Source organism: Microcebus murinus, chromosome 18 (assembly GCF_040939455.1).
Source record: "Microcebus murinus isolate Inina chromosome 18, M.murinus_Inina_mat1.0, whole genome shotgun sequence".
NCBI lineage: Eukaryota > Metazoa > Chordata > Mammalia > Primates > Cheirogaleidae > Microcebus > Microcebus murinus.
In genome coordinates, this window is record NC_134121.1 from 29,474,377 (window position 1) to 29,491,332 (window position 16,956).

The window sequence follows — 16,956 nt, forward strand, 5'->3', positions numbered from 1 at the left end:
TATTTCTAATAAAGGCTTTTTGCAGGAAGACTCTCAGTTCTGACATTGTATGGATGATGCCAGTGAGGTGATCAGAATTCCAGTATCTAGTGTCTTATAGCCATCATGAACTCCTAATTGAAGGTGACAAGCTGTTTTTTCCCTCCTAGTTGGTTGGGCAAAAAGTTAGATTTCATTCATTGTTAACTCATTCCCTATCACCAGATGACTAGAGTAATTTGTAGGGAACATTAAGAACTTTTGCCTTGTGTCAATTTTAGAGATTGAAGTTCAGGCTTTTACAAGATTCTCCTCCACCTCTCGCTGTTCTGTTGTATATAGTTGAGTGAATACCACCATAATAATGATACATTTCCATCACTCCAAAAGTTTTTCATGCTGCTTGGCACTCTGTTTTCTCCCTCTGTCCCTTTCCCCTGGCAACTACTAATCTGCTTCCTACTATTATACTTCTGGCATTATTTTAACTTTTCTTCCTTTTTCTTCCTTTCTCTTTTCCTTTTCCTTTTCCCTTTCCCTTTCCTTTCCACCACTTTGTTACCATTTTTTAAAATTTTAGTCATTCTAGTGGATATAGTGTTATGCCTTAGTGATTTCAATTTGCATTTCCCTGAAAGTTAGTTATGCCGAACATATATTTTCATGTCCTTAGTCTATCTCTATATCTTCTTTGTCCAGGTGTCTTTTTAAATATTATAGCCACTTTTTATGTGCTGCATGCATGATCATTATTGAGTTATAACTAAGAATTGTTATTTTTACTTTGTATACAGACCCTTTAACAGATATGTGGTTTGCAAATATTCCTCACAATATGGTGCTTGGTTTTACAGGAATATTCTTATTCCTGTTTGTTTAAAAGTAAAAGTTTTAAATATTGATGAATTATATTTTGTCAGTTATACCTACTTTCATGCATTCTTTTTCCTGTTTAAGAAATAGGTTGCAAAGATTTTTTCTCCTATATTTTGTTCTAGATACTGTGTAGTTTTGGCTATTGTATTTTGAGACTTATCATCTGTTTCGAGTTAACCTTTGTGTATAAGTTGGGGACCATTTAGTTTTTCTCATACACATATCTGGTTTTCTTTTAGCACTGTCTTTATCATTTAATTATATTAATAGTGTGCCTTTGATGTAAATCAGTTGGCCATACAAATGTGAGTTTATTTCTGGACGCTCTATTCAGTTTCTTAGGCATATATTTCTATGCTTACACCAGTACCATACTGTCCTGATTATTGTAAGTAAGTCGCATGTATGTATATTCTGGCATACCTTGGATATATTACAGGTTGAGTTCTAGACCACTCCAATAATATAAATATTGTAATACACTCAGTCACATGAAGTTTTTGGTTTCTCTTAGTGCCCGTAAGAGGTATGGTTTATTGTACTATATAGTCTGTTAGGTATGCAATAGCATTATGTCTAAAAAATGTACATACCTTAATTAAAAATACTTTATTGCTAAAAATTGCTAATGATCATGTGATCCCTCAGTAAGTCATAATCTTTTTGTTGGTGGAGAATTTTTCCTTGATGTTGAAGAGTGCTGACTGATTGGGGTAGTGGTTGCTGAAGGCTTGGGTAGCTGTAGCAATTTCTTAAAATAAGACAACAATGAAGTGTGCCTCACTGAATGACTCTTCCTTTCAGGAAAGATTTCTTTGTAGCATGCAATGCTGATTGAAAGCATGTTACGGACAGTGGAATGTCTTTGAAAATTGGAGTCAATCCTCTCAAACTCTGCGGCTGCTTTATCAATTAAGTTTATAGAATATTCTGAATCCTGTGTTGTCATTTTAACAATGTTCATAGCATCTTCACCAAGAGTAGATATCATCTCAGGAAGCCACTTTCTTTGCTCATCCTTAAGAAGCACCTCATCTCTTCAACTTTTATCACGAGATTGTTGGAATTCAGTCACATCTTCAGACTCTACTTCTATTTCTAGTTCTTTTGCTATTTCCACCACATCTGAAGTTATTTCCTTCACTGAAGTCTTGAACTCTTCAAAGTCATCTGTGAAAGAGCTTCTTGCTGTCAACTCTTGTTAATGTTGATATTTTGACCACCTCACATTATACATGAATGTTCTTAGTGGCATCTATTATGGTAAATCCTTTCCAGAGCTTTTCAGTTTACTTTGCCCAGATTCATCAGGGCAATCAGTATTTATGGCAGCTATAGCATTACAAAATTTATTTCTTAAATAATAAGACTCGAAAGTTGAAATTACTTCTTAATACTAGGCTGCTGTCATGAAAACAGCATTAATCTCCTTGTACATCTCCATCCGAGCTCTCGTGTGACTATATGTGTTGTAAGCGAGCAGTAATATTTTGAAGGGAATCTTTTTTTCTGAGCAGTAGGTCTCAACACTGGGCTTAAAATATTCAGTAAACCATGCTGTAAAGAGATGTACTGTCCTCCAGGCTTTCTTGTTCTTATATAGAGCACAGGGAGAGTAGATTTAGCATGTTTCTTTAGGGCTCTAGGATTTTTGGAATGGTGAATGAGCATTGACGTCAATTGTAAGTTACTAGCTGCATTAGTCCCTAACAAGACAGTCAGCCTGTCCTTTGAAGCCAGGTATTGACTTCTCCTCTCTAGTCATGAAAATCTTAGATGGCAACTTTTTCTAATAAAAGGCTGTTTTCATCTACATTGAAAGTCTGTTGTTTAGTGTAGCTACTTTCATCAATTTTTTAGCTAGATCTTCTGGATAACTTGTTGCAACTTCTGCATCAGCACTTGCTGCTTCAGTTGCACTTTTATGTTATAGAGGCAGCTTCTTTCCTTAAACCTCATGAACCAATCTCTGCTAGTTTCCAACTTTTCTTCTGCACCTTGCTCACCTCTCTTAGCCTTCACAGAATTAAAGAGAGTTAGGTCCTTGCCTTGGAATAGGCATTGGCTTAAGGGAATGTTGTGGCTGGTTTGATCTTCTATCGACTCCATTAAAACTTTCTCCTCATCCCCAATAAAACTGTTATGCTTTCTTCTGTTCTGTGTGCTCACTTTTAATTCCCTTCAAGAATGTTTCTTTTACATTCATGACTTGGCTGTTTGGCTCAAGAGGCCTAGCTTTTAATCTGTTGGCTTTTGACATGCTTTCCTCATTAAGCTTAATTATTTCAAGTGTTTGATTTAAAGTGAGAGGATGGGCAACTCTTCCTTTCACTTAAACGCTTACAAGCTATTTCAGGGTTGTTAATTGGTCTAATTTCAATATCATGTTTCCCGGAAAATAAGATAGGATCTTCTATTTATTTTTTCTCAAGAAGACACCCTAGGGCTTATTTTCAGGGGATGTGTTATTTTTTTTAAGTACGGTACAACAATCTGCATTTATTCAAATATAGTTAAGTTGTCTTCTTCTGGAACATCATCATAACTCTCCAAACCCCGAATTCCATCCTGAATTTCTTGAGACTGTATTTCCTTTAGAATCACCCAATCTCTCCTGTCGAGCAATAGAGCTCTCATCAGGCAGATGAGAAGGGCTGCTTGTCTTCTTTACCGCTCTGCAGACGAAATGCATGGGTTTATGCTGCGTAGCCACGCCCATCAGTAGGTCTTATTTTTGGGTTAGGGCTTATATTGTGCAAATGCTTAGAAATTCTGCTAGGGCTTATTTTATGGGTAGGACTTATTTTCAGGGAAACACAGTATTTTTGTGTCTCAGGGAATAAGGATACCTGAGAAGAAGGAGAGAGAGTGATCATGGGAGGAATGGCTGGTCAGTTGAGCAGTCAGAACACATACAACATTTGCTGAATAAGTTTGTTGTCTCATGGGCATGGTTTATGGCACCCCAAAACAATTACAATAGTAACATCAAAGAGCATGGATCACAGACCACTATAACAGATATAATAATGATGAAAAAGTTTGAAATATCGAAAGAATTACCAAAATGTGACAGAGAGACACTAAGTGAGCATATGTTGTTGAAAAAAATGATGTGCCAACAGACTTGCTTGATGGAAGGTTGCCAGAAAGAAAGCTTCAATTTGTAAAAAATTATAATATCTGCTAAGCACAATAATGCAAAGTACAATAAATGAGATATGCTTGTATGTAAGAATCATGTTATGTAAATTTTTATAATGGTTTTATTATTAGCTTGTCATTGTCTTCTAAAATGCCTAGTAGGATTTTGATTGTGATTATTAAACATATTGATCAGTATGGGGGGACTTGACATGTTAGGATATCATCACTCCCAATCCAAGAACATGGTATTTATTATTTATTTAATAAATTGCTTATTTATTAAATAATAATAAAATAATAAATCAATTATTTAATAAATAAATTTAATAAATAAATAAATATTTATTTAATAAATAAATCTTTGATTTTTTTCATCTGCATTTTATGGTTTTTAGCATATAAATCTTGCATGTATTTTGTTAGACTTACATAAAAGTATATAATATTTTCATGGAATTGTAATTCTATCAAAGGGTTCATTTCTATACAATAATATGATTGTACATATAGACTTTGAATTCTGCAACCTTGGTAAATTCACTTAGTTCTAGTAGTTTTTTAAAGAGATTCTTTGGGATTTTCTACATAGATAATATTATCAATACGTTTTATCCATGAATAGATAATGTTATCTGTGATGGTTTTATTTCTGCCTTTACCTCTGTATGCTTTTTTTTTTTTTGAGTCAAGAGTCTAACTCTGTTGCCCAAGCTAGAGTGAGTGCCATGGCGTCAGCCTAGCACACAGCAACTTCAAACTCCTGGGCTCAGTCCATCCTCCTGCCTCAGCCTCCCGAGTAGCTGGGACTACAGGCATGTGCCAACCATGCCCAGCTAAATTTTTCAATATATTTTTAGTTGGCCAATTAATTTCTTTATATTTTTGGTAGAGACGAGGTCTCGCTCTTGCTCAGGCTGGTCTCAAACTCCTGAGCTCAAATGATTGGTATCCACCCACCTCGGCCTCCCAGAGTGCTAGGATTACCGGTGTGAGCCACTGGGTCTGGCCCTCTGTATGCTTTTAATTTCTTTATGTGTCCTTATTGCACTAGGTAAGATAATTTATATCTTAATGTTGATATAGAAGTAATAAAATGTTGAATAGAAGTAATAAAAGTAGACAGCTTTCCCCTGTTCTTCACCTTATGGGGAAAGTGACTCGTGAGGAAAGTGTTTATTGTATCTGTAGATTTTTTTTTTTAATAGAGTGCTGGATTTATAAGTGTGAGCCACCCTGCCAAGCCTCTAGTAGATTTATTTTTATTTTTATTTTTTTGGTGACCCCATTGTGATTTGAACCCTCTGGTAGATTTTTTTTAATTTTTTAAAAATTTTATATTATTATTTCTTTATTATAATTTTTTAATTTTTAATTCCCTATTTCTGTTCCTCACGATCTGGTAGATTTTGATGAGGTTTTTAACTATCAATGTAGAGAGTCTTTCAGGGTATAGTATTTAATATATTTAGTTTTTTAATTAAAATACTCTTTTATTTTTTCTTGCGTGAATACATTACAAATCTTTCCTTAAATTTATTGTAAGATATTCAATGTTTTTGATATTTTTAATGCCACTTTATATGATATTATTTTAAAATTTCTCTTTCTAATTGTTTTTAATTTACAAAAACAAAGATGATGTTTGTATATTAACCTTGTATCCAGTAACCTTGTTAAATCTACATACAAATTCTAATTGTCTTTATTGTGGGTTTATTTGTATGTCTGTACATATTATATTTATTCTTATAGATTTGTTTTATTTGATTTTACACTTATACAATCAGGTTTTCAGCAAATAGTGACAGCTTTATTTCTTCCTTGTAGTAATTACTTTTCTGGACTTATTCACAGCTCCTTCCACACTCTATTGAATAGAAGTATTGATAATAAATATTCTTGTATAGTTCCTGATTTTTGAATCAGACCTTTCCCTTTGTCAGATTAAGGTAATGTTATCATGAATGTCTTTTAAAATTTATCAAATGCTTTTCTACATCTGTTGACATGATATCATTTTTCTTTCTTTTTTTTTTTTTTTTTTTTTTTGAGTCTTCTGGTGCTAGAAATAATTTGTCTTTTTTCTCCTGAATTTCGCATTCCTAAAATAAATTGATATAAAATAAAGGATGTATTGTGATCATATTTTTTGATAAGGTTTGAATCAATTTATTAATGTCATGTTAATAAGGGGTTTGAATATTATGTTAATAGGAAAATGTAGAGGTTAATGGCCTTTCTCTTTTTAAAAAATAATGTTTTTTTTTTCCTGCTCTTCCTTTAGCACAAGCCCACCTTACTGTTGTGTGGATTTATATTCACTTCGTACTGGGGAGATGGTCAAGTCCATTCAGTTCAAGACATCTATTTATGATCTCCACTGCAACAAACGGTAAGCATTTTTTCATGTTTTTGGTGTAATAAGCAACAAGAAACATGGTCTCGCGAGCATCGAGACTTCTACTAATTTCATTGACTTACTTAGATTTATTAAAAAAAATATATCAAGAAAATACCTTGTAAATTCTGTCTAGTGAAATAGCTCTAAGATTTCTTAATGACTATATTCAAACTACCAGTCTTGACCCATTAGGAAATTGTGAATTTAGTGTAGTGGAACATAACTAGCATTTGTAAAATAAAATGGAAAAGAATAGAAAGTATTGTTTTGAGAAAGCTTTATATATATATATATATATATATATACACACACACATACATACATACATATATACACACACACATAACATAGTTTTTTTAATATGCATAATGTGTATGCTTTATATGTGTTTACTGGTTTATGATGTGAAATTATAATTTTGCTGTAAGGACTCACCAAAACTTTTGAAAAGCATGTTTCTGAACTGTTAAAAAATGCTTAGAAATATTTTTTATTCCTTCACATTTCACAATGGAGCTAAAACAGGTACTAGAATGATTTTTATCCTCTAAAATTTATTTTGTTTAATTGCTGAAAAAATATTCAGATTTAGATTGAACTTCTACCTGACCTCAAATTATGATGAATTAAGAACAGAACATTGTAGGCGAAAGGAACTGTAGGAATCTTGTATTTAGCGCTTTCCTTTTACATTTGAGCAAACCTAATTCCTAGGTTGTTAAATACCTTGATTATTAGCTCTTAGATACAAACTGTAAATCTTCCACATCATCAAAATGCAAACACCTAAACCAGAAAATGAAATATTTTATCTGTCTTCAATAAATTTAAATTAATTGAATTAAATGAATTGGGAGGTTGAGACAGGAAGATTGCTCGAGCCCAGGAGTTTGAGGTTACAGTGAACTGTGACAAAATGAAATTGTTCTGTTTTAATAAATAAACACAATTAATAAAGCATGCATATTAAATACTACATTTTTTAGCATCTGTTGCTCAGAGTTATGTGCCTCAAATTTTGAAAAATAATCGATTAGTGTGTTAAATATTTAGTAAAAATTCTAATCTTTGATTTTTTGAAGTAAGTATTAAACTTGAATATTTATAGTAATATCCTATAGGAGTAGTATAATATAACGTAGTACTTCTGGATGTATTTTAGGAATTTCACATTAAAAATGTTTATAAATAAATTATTTTCCTAATTACTTATAAATCTTGGACATTGAGAAAAATATTGTTTATTTTTTAATATATTGAATCAATCAGAAATGATATATTTACACTTAATAATAGTTGTCCTAGATTTTTATATGCATGTGTGTTGGGGAAATTCAGCAGTCATTTAAAATAATAGATTACATAAATCCATTTTATGTTTAATGCCATAACTGAAACATCATTGGAAAAACATTTTTAGTAAACAGCCAATTTATTAATCTTAGCCTATTTTTAATTCTTTGAGATGGGCTCTCGCTGTGTTGCCCATGTTGGTCTTGAACTCCTGGCCCTAAATTATCCTCTTGCCTTAGCCTCCCAAGTAGCTGGGATTATAGGCATGTTGTCACTGCATTTGGCTTGATCTTATCATTCTTAATGTAAATTTATCTGATTCAAAATGAATGAAAGCAAAACTTTAGTAAGAGAAAATATTTTTTGATGTGGTAGTTTGTTCTTCAGTCACTTTTCTTGTAGTTATCTCTATCTTGCTTATATACAGGATTTTGTGGATTACATTTTCATTAAGAGGTAAATGTTTCATGCCTAAATATTGTAAGAATTGTTTAATTTTTAAATTGCACTAGTAGATACTTGTTTTCAACTAGGTGCTTTAACTTATTTATGCTTCATTTTATGGAATTTCATATTCATTTCTTTTTTCCATTTTGTTTTTTTTCCTCTAATTTTAGGATCCTTGTCGTAGTGTTGCAGGAAAAAATCGCTGCCTTTGATAGCTGTACTTTCACAAAAAAATTCTTTGTTACAAGTATGTACCAAATTGTTTTATTTCTTATCATATGCTTTTGAGTTTATAATACTTACTTGATATAGTCAGAAAATGAATTGTAAGCGTATCAACGGTATTTCAAGAGTTTTTAATTATGATAAAGTCCTCATTCAGTTATTTAATTGTATAATATGTATTACCAACTTTCCAACACATTTTTTCACATTACTGAGCAAGCTTTGTTCTATGTTGCCTCAGTTATTCCTTATATACTCTTCCTGAGTAGTTGTCATGAATTTAGTTTCAGGTAGCAATTTTTATACTTTCACAGTTTTTGTTACATAACATACCATATTTGAGGAGGTCCCTGGATTATTCTGTATGAAGGAATTGAAACTCAGAGGAATATGTCAGTCTTTCTTTCTTTTCCACTTTCTTTCCTTCACCCTTTTAACTTCTACTATCCAGAAGTGCAGAAATAAGCATAGAATCTGGATCTAAACTGTGTGTGTACACAAAGAGAATTAACACATTTTACAGAGAAAGGGAAGGAGGGAGACTGATTTTTAAAAATTAGCTCATGCAGTTTAGGGGCTGGCAAGTCTGAGATTTGCAGAGCAGACTGGAAAGGCTGGAAATTACAGGAGGAGTCAGTGTTGCAGTTTTGAACCCAAAGTTGTATGGAGGCAGAATTGTTTTTCCTCACTCTAGTTCAGTAAAACAGCTGTAGCTGAGTTTTTCTTTTTTCTTCCCTCCCTTTGCTTCCCCTCTCCTTTTTGAGACAGAGTGTTTCTTTGTCACCTGGGCTAGAGTGCAGTGGCATGTCATACATAGCTCATTGTAACTTCAAACTCCTGGACTCTAGCGACCCTCCTGCCTAAGCCTCCCAAGTAGCTGGGACTACAGGCACATGCCACCATTCCCTGTGAATTTTTCTATTTTTTATAGAGACAGGGTGTCGCTCAGGCTGGTCTTGAACTCCTGGCCTCAAGCAGTCCTACTGCCCCAGCCTCCCAGAATGCTAGGGTTATAGGCATGAGCCACCACACCTGGCCTAGCTGAGTTTTTCCAGAGAGGGTGGTGTGTATATGGTGCAGAGATAGTTTAGACGATCACAGTTTTAGTATGACCAGGTAATCCTGAGTATGCTTGTTGCATCTTCTGAAATATCTCATCTATTTGCACAGATGTTTACTGAATATCTACTGTATGTCAAGCACTGGGTAGTAGAGCTTATATTCTTGATACAATTAATACATTTTATACTATATGTAATTATAGATATCATATGCCATATTTTATACCATATGTAATATATAATAGAATAATTTGTTATATAATACATTGTTTATCATTTTGTAGACTGTGAAGAATAAGACAAACTCATCCCCTCAGTGCTTGTAATCTCTTTCTCTCAGATATATATAGCTGTTATGCATTAACATATCATATTTGTAATTCTTATAATTATTATAATAATTAAGGAAATTGAACCTATCTAAGGAACCACATATCAATTATCCGTTTCTTCCAATTATATGGGATATAGAGAAGTGAATCAGAACAGAGTGGGAACATTTCAGCCAGATTCATAGGCCTAGTTTCCTTGAGCATTTTTTGTCTGTCTATCTTATCAATGGTCTTTTGCTGTTCTTTGTTAATCAGAGTTATATGTATGGTGGCTTCTGTGATGTCATAATCCTCTGTCGTGACTCCATTTTAATTTTATACTTATAGTCTGCATTTCTTAGTAGTGACTTTTAGGTTTTTGCATCAGGGCAGGAGCATAGAGCTACCTTTTTTTTCTTCATTAAAGAAATAAAGATACCTTGCTTCCTCAGCTGAGTCTTAAATTGGGGAAAAAAATCTAAAATCATTATTTTTAAAGATAGTTTATTTAAATGGCAGAGTATGTTTTCAGTTTTAATCCCCATTTAAACATTAGGCTCTATGGTACTGTTTATGTTGAAAATAATATTACTTTTGTCAATAGCTGTTAACTTCTTTCCTTCTAATAAATGGCAAGGTATAAAGTCAGTTGTAGCGGTGACTAAAGAGAAGTAATAAATATAAATATGTTAATAGTGGAAATATTTATCTTACAGAGCATATATATATTATCGTTTTTCTTGTGGATAAGTAAAAAACACAGATTTTAATAATTGATTTAATATCCAGTATAAATTTTAAAAGGAAAAGTCAGCATCACTATAAAGGTATAATTTAAAATAATTAGATTTTTATGTTAGCCATATATCTATATTTGAAGGATACAAAAGTTTGTAATGATTTTGATACATTTGTATGAAATAGGCCTTTCATAATACTCTACTTCATGGGAGAAAATGGATAAAATTATACATAATAATAGTATGCTTTAGCCTTCGGTTGGCATAATAAAAATTTTGGATGAAATGATGTAGATATGGCTTTTATCTTATAACTACATATGAATGAAATTTGTTTCTACTAACATTAGTACCTGCCATTTATCCAAAAGGTGATAAAAATGTATATTTTAAAAATAAGGACTTACATTTTAAAATAATTTTTAAAAACTCCTTAACTATCGTTAAATAAACTTCTGTATGGTATGGCTTTAAGTACAATTACCTTTCAAAGTTTTATTTTTTTTAATTAATAGTATTTGCAGCTTTTGTGGGGGGGTATTTGTTTGTGGAAAACCCTTACTTGGGTCAATTTTTTTCTGTATGACGGTAAAAAAGTAAATATGTAAAGCCCTGGAAAAATATATTGGCAGAATCAGTATAGAAGCTGGCACATTTTTAATGAAAGCAGCTAAAAAATTTTTATGTTACTAATTTTACTATATATTCTTAAACAATATATGATGGAAATAAGAGTAAAAATACCTTTAAGTGGAAGAGAGAATAGAGTATGCATTCTTCTTAGTTTTTATTGCTGTTTGAAATTATGAAGTTCTTGCAGAAATAAAGTATATTTTTAGTTACCTTAAAATAGTTAAATGTACCTTAAATATATAAATGTCTTCAGTTTTCAATAATTTGGCTTAATAGTTAAAGATGTAATGTTTAGTACTATGGCAAAAATACTGTATTTTGATTAAATTTCTAATGCCACAGATATACCATTTCATCTCCTGTGAAGGTCATTTAAAAAAACTTTTTATTTTTAGAAATACATACATGTATATAATTAGAGAAAGTAGAACAATGGACACCCATATACTTATCTAGTTTCAACAGGTATGAAGTGATGGACACTCTTTTTCATTTAGAGTCCTTCCCCAATTATTTTGAAGCATATTACAGGCATTATAGAATTTAATTTATACATATTTATTACCTATGTCTACAAGATAAGAACTTTAAAATATTACCAGGTAATAATGTAATTTGTCATCTAAACTGCAGTCTTTTGATTTGAACTATCACCTTACTAGATTTAACTCTAGTCAACACATGTAAACTAGGAAAGTCCTGTGCCAACATAGACATATTGTCATCCTGTCTATTTCTTTTTTTTTTTTTTGAGACAGAGTCTCAGTTTATTGCCCAGGCTAGAGTGAGTGCCGTGGCGTCAGCCTAGTTCACAGCAATTCAAACTCCTGGGCTCAAGCGATCCTACTGCCTCAGCCTCCCGAGTAGCTGAGAGACGGTGTCTGGCTCTTAGGCAGGCTGGTTTTGAACTCCTGACCTTGAGCAATCCCACCTCGGCCTCCCAGAGTGCTAGGATTATGGGCATGAGACACCACCCCAGCCATCCTGTATATTTCTTACCAGCCAAACTCCCAAGCTTTTTTATTTACCAAACCTTCTTTGTGAAAGTCCAGTCTCCTTGCAAAATCTTTTCTACAACTCAGTTTTATGCTTCTTTTGCCACATATAATTTGAACCACTCATTTTCAGCTTTTTGCAGGTGTATTTTTCCTTTGTTCTCTTAATTGAAATGGCCTTTCACTAGCACCTACTCTCCCAACAATGTATCTTAATCCTGTACATCTTTCTGGGCCTGATGTAGATAGTCATTCTTATATGAAATCTTTCCTGACCTTCTTAGCTTACAGTAAGTAACCTATCATTTTCCTAAATTCCCCAAAGATAACATTTCTCACTGTTTGTTTGCAGAACACTAGACTTTCAACATGCTATGCAAATCAGGATGCCCAGGTCAAATATGTTTAGGAAATGCTGCCTTCCATTTAGAGTGTCAATGATGATAGTATTTCATCTGTTTAAACTTATTTAATACATTTTTATTTGATACAGACCCCCTTTGTTACCCAACACGCTTTGGGAATGCCTTTATAACATGTAATCTCTGCCTCTCTTTAAAGCATTTAGTTTCTATATTGTATCCATTTTCTATCTACTTGCCACTAGACAGTAGTCTTCTTGAGAGAAGTTATTCAGCTTGTTTTGGATTGAGGAAGTAAGGTTCATGGAAGGCATAGTATGTCCATTGTGTTCTTGCTATCTTAAAAAATATTAATGATGTTTATATTTTGCTATGTTCTTTTAATAATAAAACCCAGTTTACTAAAGATGAAAACATTTATCCCAAATGTGATAATTATTTATCACATTTATCACTTTGCTTTCATTAGTGGTTCTTTTTCAAAATGTTTAGTTAACCAAAATGTTTGTGACAAGAGTATATCTGAAAATGCAATGCTACACTGTCAAAATTTGTCAGATAATGAATAAAATTGTTCATATGGAATCAGTGCAGATATCTATAGATCTGAGCTGAAAACACTGGTGAATATTTAAAGGAGTGAAAAAAAAATATATTCATGTGTGAATGAAGTTTCTCTCTTATAAAACACATTGGAGTAAATCCAGAAATTAGAATTTTTGAAGTATGAGTTTTTCAGAAAATTGTGCCATTGTAGACATCAGCTCTTGAGTATGTCTTGATATTTCTCCTGGCTATGTAAAGGATTTCTTCTTTGGGAATAGGACCTTCGGTTTTGCAAGCCTTTAGCCAAGCACAAAGTATCAGTCAAATTTGGTAAGAGTAAATGGGAAACTGAGTTGTTAGCATTCTTTCTTAATGCTTTCTGTGCTTTCCTTTTTCCTTACTATCTTTTTGGGATACCTTTGCCCATATATTCTTATGTACTTCCCACTGCATTGCTCAACCCACTGAATAGATGGAATGAATTTTGTTAAATTATTAGTCTCTCTTGCATTCTGTGAATTCTTCATAATATAATACAAAGAAGAAATCTGTGGGGAGGTCAACACTGTTTCTGCTAATGAAGTCAGGTACTTTGTAAGTGACATACAGCTTAATTATAAGTCCTCGTGAAGTGGCTTGAGGTCCAGAGTAATGAATTTTCAGTAGTTCCTGATCCACGAGGATTATCATTTATTCTCTCAGAGTAGTGTTTGTATAATGGCTCTCATGGATTGGGGATACCTTAAAATCTATTTAGTGTGGATTTCATAAAATCCAAAATGTTGAAAAAATGGAGTAGTCAATAAAAGTACAACCATCATTTCTGGGAATAACTGCTGGGTATAAGTGTAATAAAGTGCGTATTTAAGCCCAGTAATGTCTTTTGAGAACAGTTGTTTTCCTTTTTCAGTATAGTTGTCAGTAGGCAGGATAGTACATACCTTTGGGAGAATAGTGAATAGAAGAGAATATGAGAGGGGGGCTTTGGAAATCTGTAATTTTTTTTTATTTGCTCTGGTTGCTGTTTATATATGTGTATGTATTCACTTGTGCGTGTATATTATATTTCAATAAATAATTTGCATGAAAAAGGGTTCAAAAAGCAACAACAGCATAAGTTTATGATTTCTTTCTTTATATTATGGATAATATTTAAAAAAATTTTTTTTAAATTTCTTTATTTTTTTCCATTTTCAGTTGACCAATTAACTTTTTATTTTATTTTTTTTTATTTTTTATATTTAGTAGAGATGGGGTCTCGCTCTTGCTCAGGCTGGTCTTGAACTCCTGAGCTCAAACGATCCACCCGCCTCAGCCTCCCAGAGAGCTAGGATTACAGGCGTGAGCCACTGGGCCCGGCCTTATGGATAATATTTATTGTAGCATTTCACTATAGGTCTTCCCAACCTGTTCATTCATCTACAAATATCTTTACTAGTGGTAGTAATATATCTCATTTCATACTTCCATTAGGAAGTGTATCATTCATTCATAGTTACAAATTATTTTACTTAACTTGAAAACCCTAGGGATAAAATTTATGTATGTGATTTTAGGTTGGTGAGATTGATGATATTTGGCAAATGTTTGAATGAAGAAATTTACTTGCTTTTCTTTGAAATTACAGTTTCAAAAGTGATTTATGTCAGTATTTAGAACAATATTCACTGTGATCAGATTTTTAAAATCAAGAAACAAAGGGTTTGACTTTGTTTCCACTTCATAACATGGAAGAAGCTTATTTTTTTTCCAATTTTTGCATCTTCCCTCCATTCCTTTATATAGACTGAAACTTTGGCAGGTAGAAGGAGGCCTAGTATAGATTATATGCATCTCTCTCAATTTGAGTTTATGTTATCCCAAGCCTATAAGCCAGTTTTGCTTGTAAGGCTAAAAGATATAGGGTATATGTGTTAGAGGACAGGACACTGGGATATTGAGAGCTAGTGGAACAGGGTATACTGTCATAGCATTTGTAGTAGCTTATTTGCCGGTGCAACATAGTTTTTCTCTGTTGATTGATACCTAGTTCTTAAAGAAGTAGGACCATAGCCCATGTAGAACGACAAGTTCTCCACTTAATAAGGATGTTGTGTTGATTATGCAAACAGTTAACTTCTAAAATAGCCTGAAAAGCTCTTGTATAATACCTTCTTAGTTGAATGCCTTGATTATTGTGAATACAATGAAGGGACTGTAAAATAAGTAGAGACAGCTGTGTCCATCAGAGCAAGCATCATGGGAATTTGTGCCAAAGGGTGGAGGGAACAAGTAATGAGAGCTGATAGAGAACTGTTAACAGAACATATCTACTGTGATGAGAAAGGAGACACCTTTGTATTTGGATGTAAAGAAAAAGTGGCCGTGAGCAGCTGTCTGATGTGGAAATATAAAACCCAGGCATGATTACAAAAACAAAAGACAAAGAGTGATAGATGTCATTAGCAGTAATTTTCAGTGTCCTTAAATTGAAAGATAGATATGAAGTCTCCAGAGAGACTAAAGGAATGTACAGTAAACAATCTCTTTCCATTGGCCTCTATGTTTACTTTGAGGAGGACAAATTATTCCTTAAAATCTTAATATTATTTCTTGATGTTAATATTTATGTTCTTTGTTGATGTTAAAGAGAAATAATAAATGTAACAAATGGAAATGCAAATTTGGCTTTAAAATATAAAATTATTTTTAATTTTGGGAAAAGGAGCTTTGCTTTTTATGTTAAGAAATAAATTTGTGGCCGGGCACTGTGGCTGATGCCTGTAATCCTAGCACTCTTGGAGGCGGAGGTGGGAGGATTGCTTGAGCTCAGGAGATTAAGGCCAGTCTGAGCAAGAGTGAGGCCTCATCTCTACTAAAAATAGAAAAAATTAGCCAGATGTTATGGCACACATCTGTAGTCCCAGCTACCTGGAAGGCTGAGGCAGGAGGATCACTTGAGCCCAGGAGTTTGAGGTTGTTGTGAGCTAGGCTGACACCATGGCACTCTAGCCTAGGCAACAGACTGAGACTCTGTCTCAAAAAAAGAAAAAGTTAAACCTATCTGTAGTCTTCTGGGTTCTACATAAGGTGGACAAGGCCACCATGGTGTTTTCAGGGCTTGGGCAGGTGACTGATATGTAGTGGACACTTAGTGAATATGTATACAATGAACTAGTGACTTTTCCATTGTTTGTACACAATTTCTACCCATTGATCCTTACAATGACAGTATCTTGAAATTCATGATATGTTTCATATACAGGAAAATAATCCAAATATAATATAGGAGCTTTAAACACAAAGCTTTTAGAACTGTAACAGGGTCATTAATCATGTACAAGATGGTTAAATATATTTCTGAAATGGTATTTAATACTGTGTGTTTGCATGTTTTTCTGGGGATTGTGTTCATAGTCTTTTTGGACATTATAAATATGTGGTCCTTTGTGACTAGTGTTTTTCACTAACTATAGATATAATCAGTGTTCTCCATTTTGCAGTATTTCTCAGATCTTCATTTTTTTTCCTGTATTCTATTGTAAGGATATATCACATTTTATCTGTTCATCAGTTGGTAGACATTTGATTTGTTTCTACTTTGGGGCTATCGTAGATAATGCTTGTATAAACACTACTGTACAAGATTTTATGTGGAAATATGTTTTCAGTTCTCTTGGTGTGAACCTTTTGTTACAAGTTTCTGTAATTTTGTTTTCAGTTTCCCTGGTGGCTAATGACACTGAACATTTTCATTTGCTTACTCACCATTTGTGTATCTTCTTTGCCCATTTTTATTTATTTATTTTATTTTTTTATTTTTATTTTTTTTTGAGACAGAGTCTCACTTGTTGCCCAGGCTAGAGTGAGTGCCGTGGCGTCAGCCTAGCTCACAGCAACCTCAAACTCCTGGGCTCAAGCGATCCTCCTGCCTCAGCCTCCCGAGTAGCTGGGACTATAG

General features: G+C 33.1%; 1 protein-coding gene across 19 annotated transcripts in view; it reads left to right on the forward strand.

Annotated features, from left to right (window-relative positions):
• The window catches only part of BCAS3 (BCAS3 microtubule associated cell migration factor), a 539,137-nt gene that overhangs the window by 128,076 nt on the left and 394,105 nt on the right, over positions 1–16,956 (forward strand). For all 19 annotated transcript variants that reach the window (XM_075994398.1, XM_075994401.1, XM_012775078.2 and 16 more), the window contains 2 exons: positions 6,287–6,394; positions 8,314–8,390. In XM_075994398.1, coding sequence (XP_075850513.1) covers positions 6,287–6,394; positions 8,314–8,390 — 185 coding nt within the window. The remainder of the gene's footprint in view (positions 1–6,286; positions 6,395–8,313; positions 8,391–16,956) is intronic.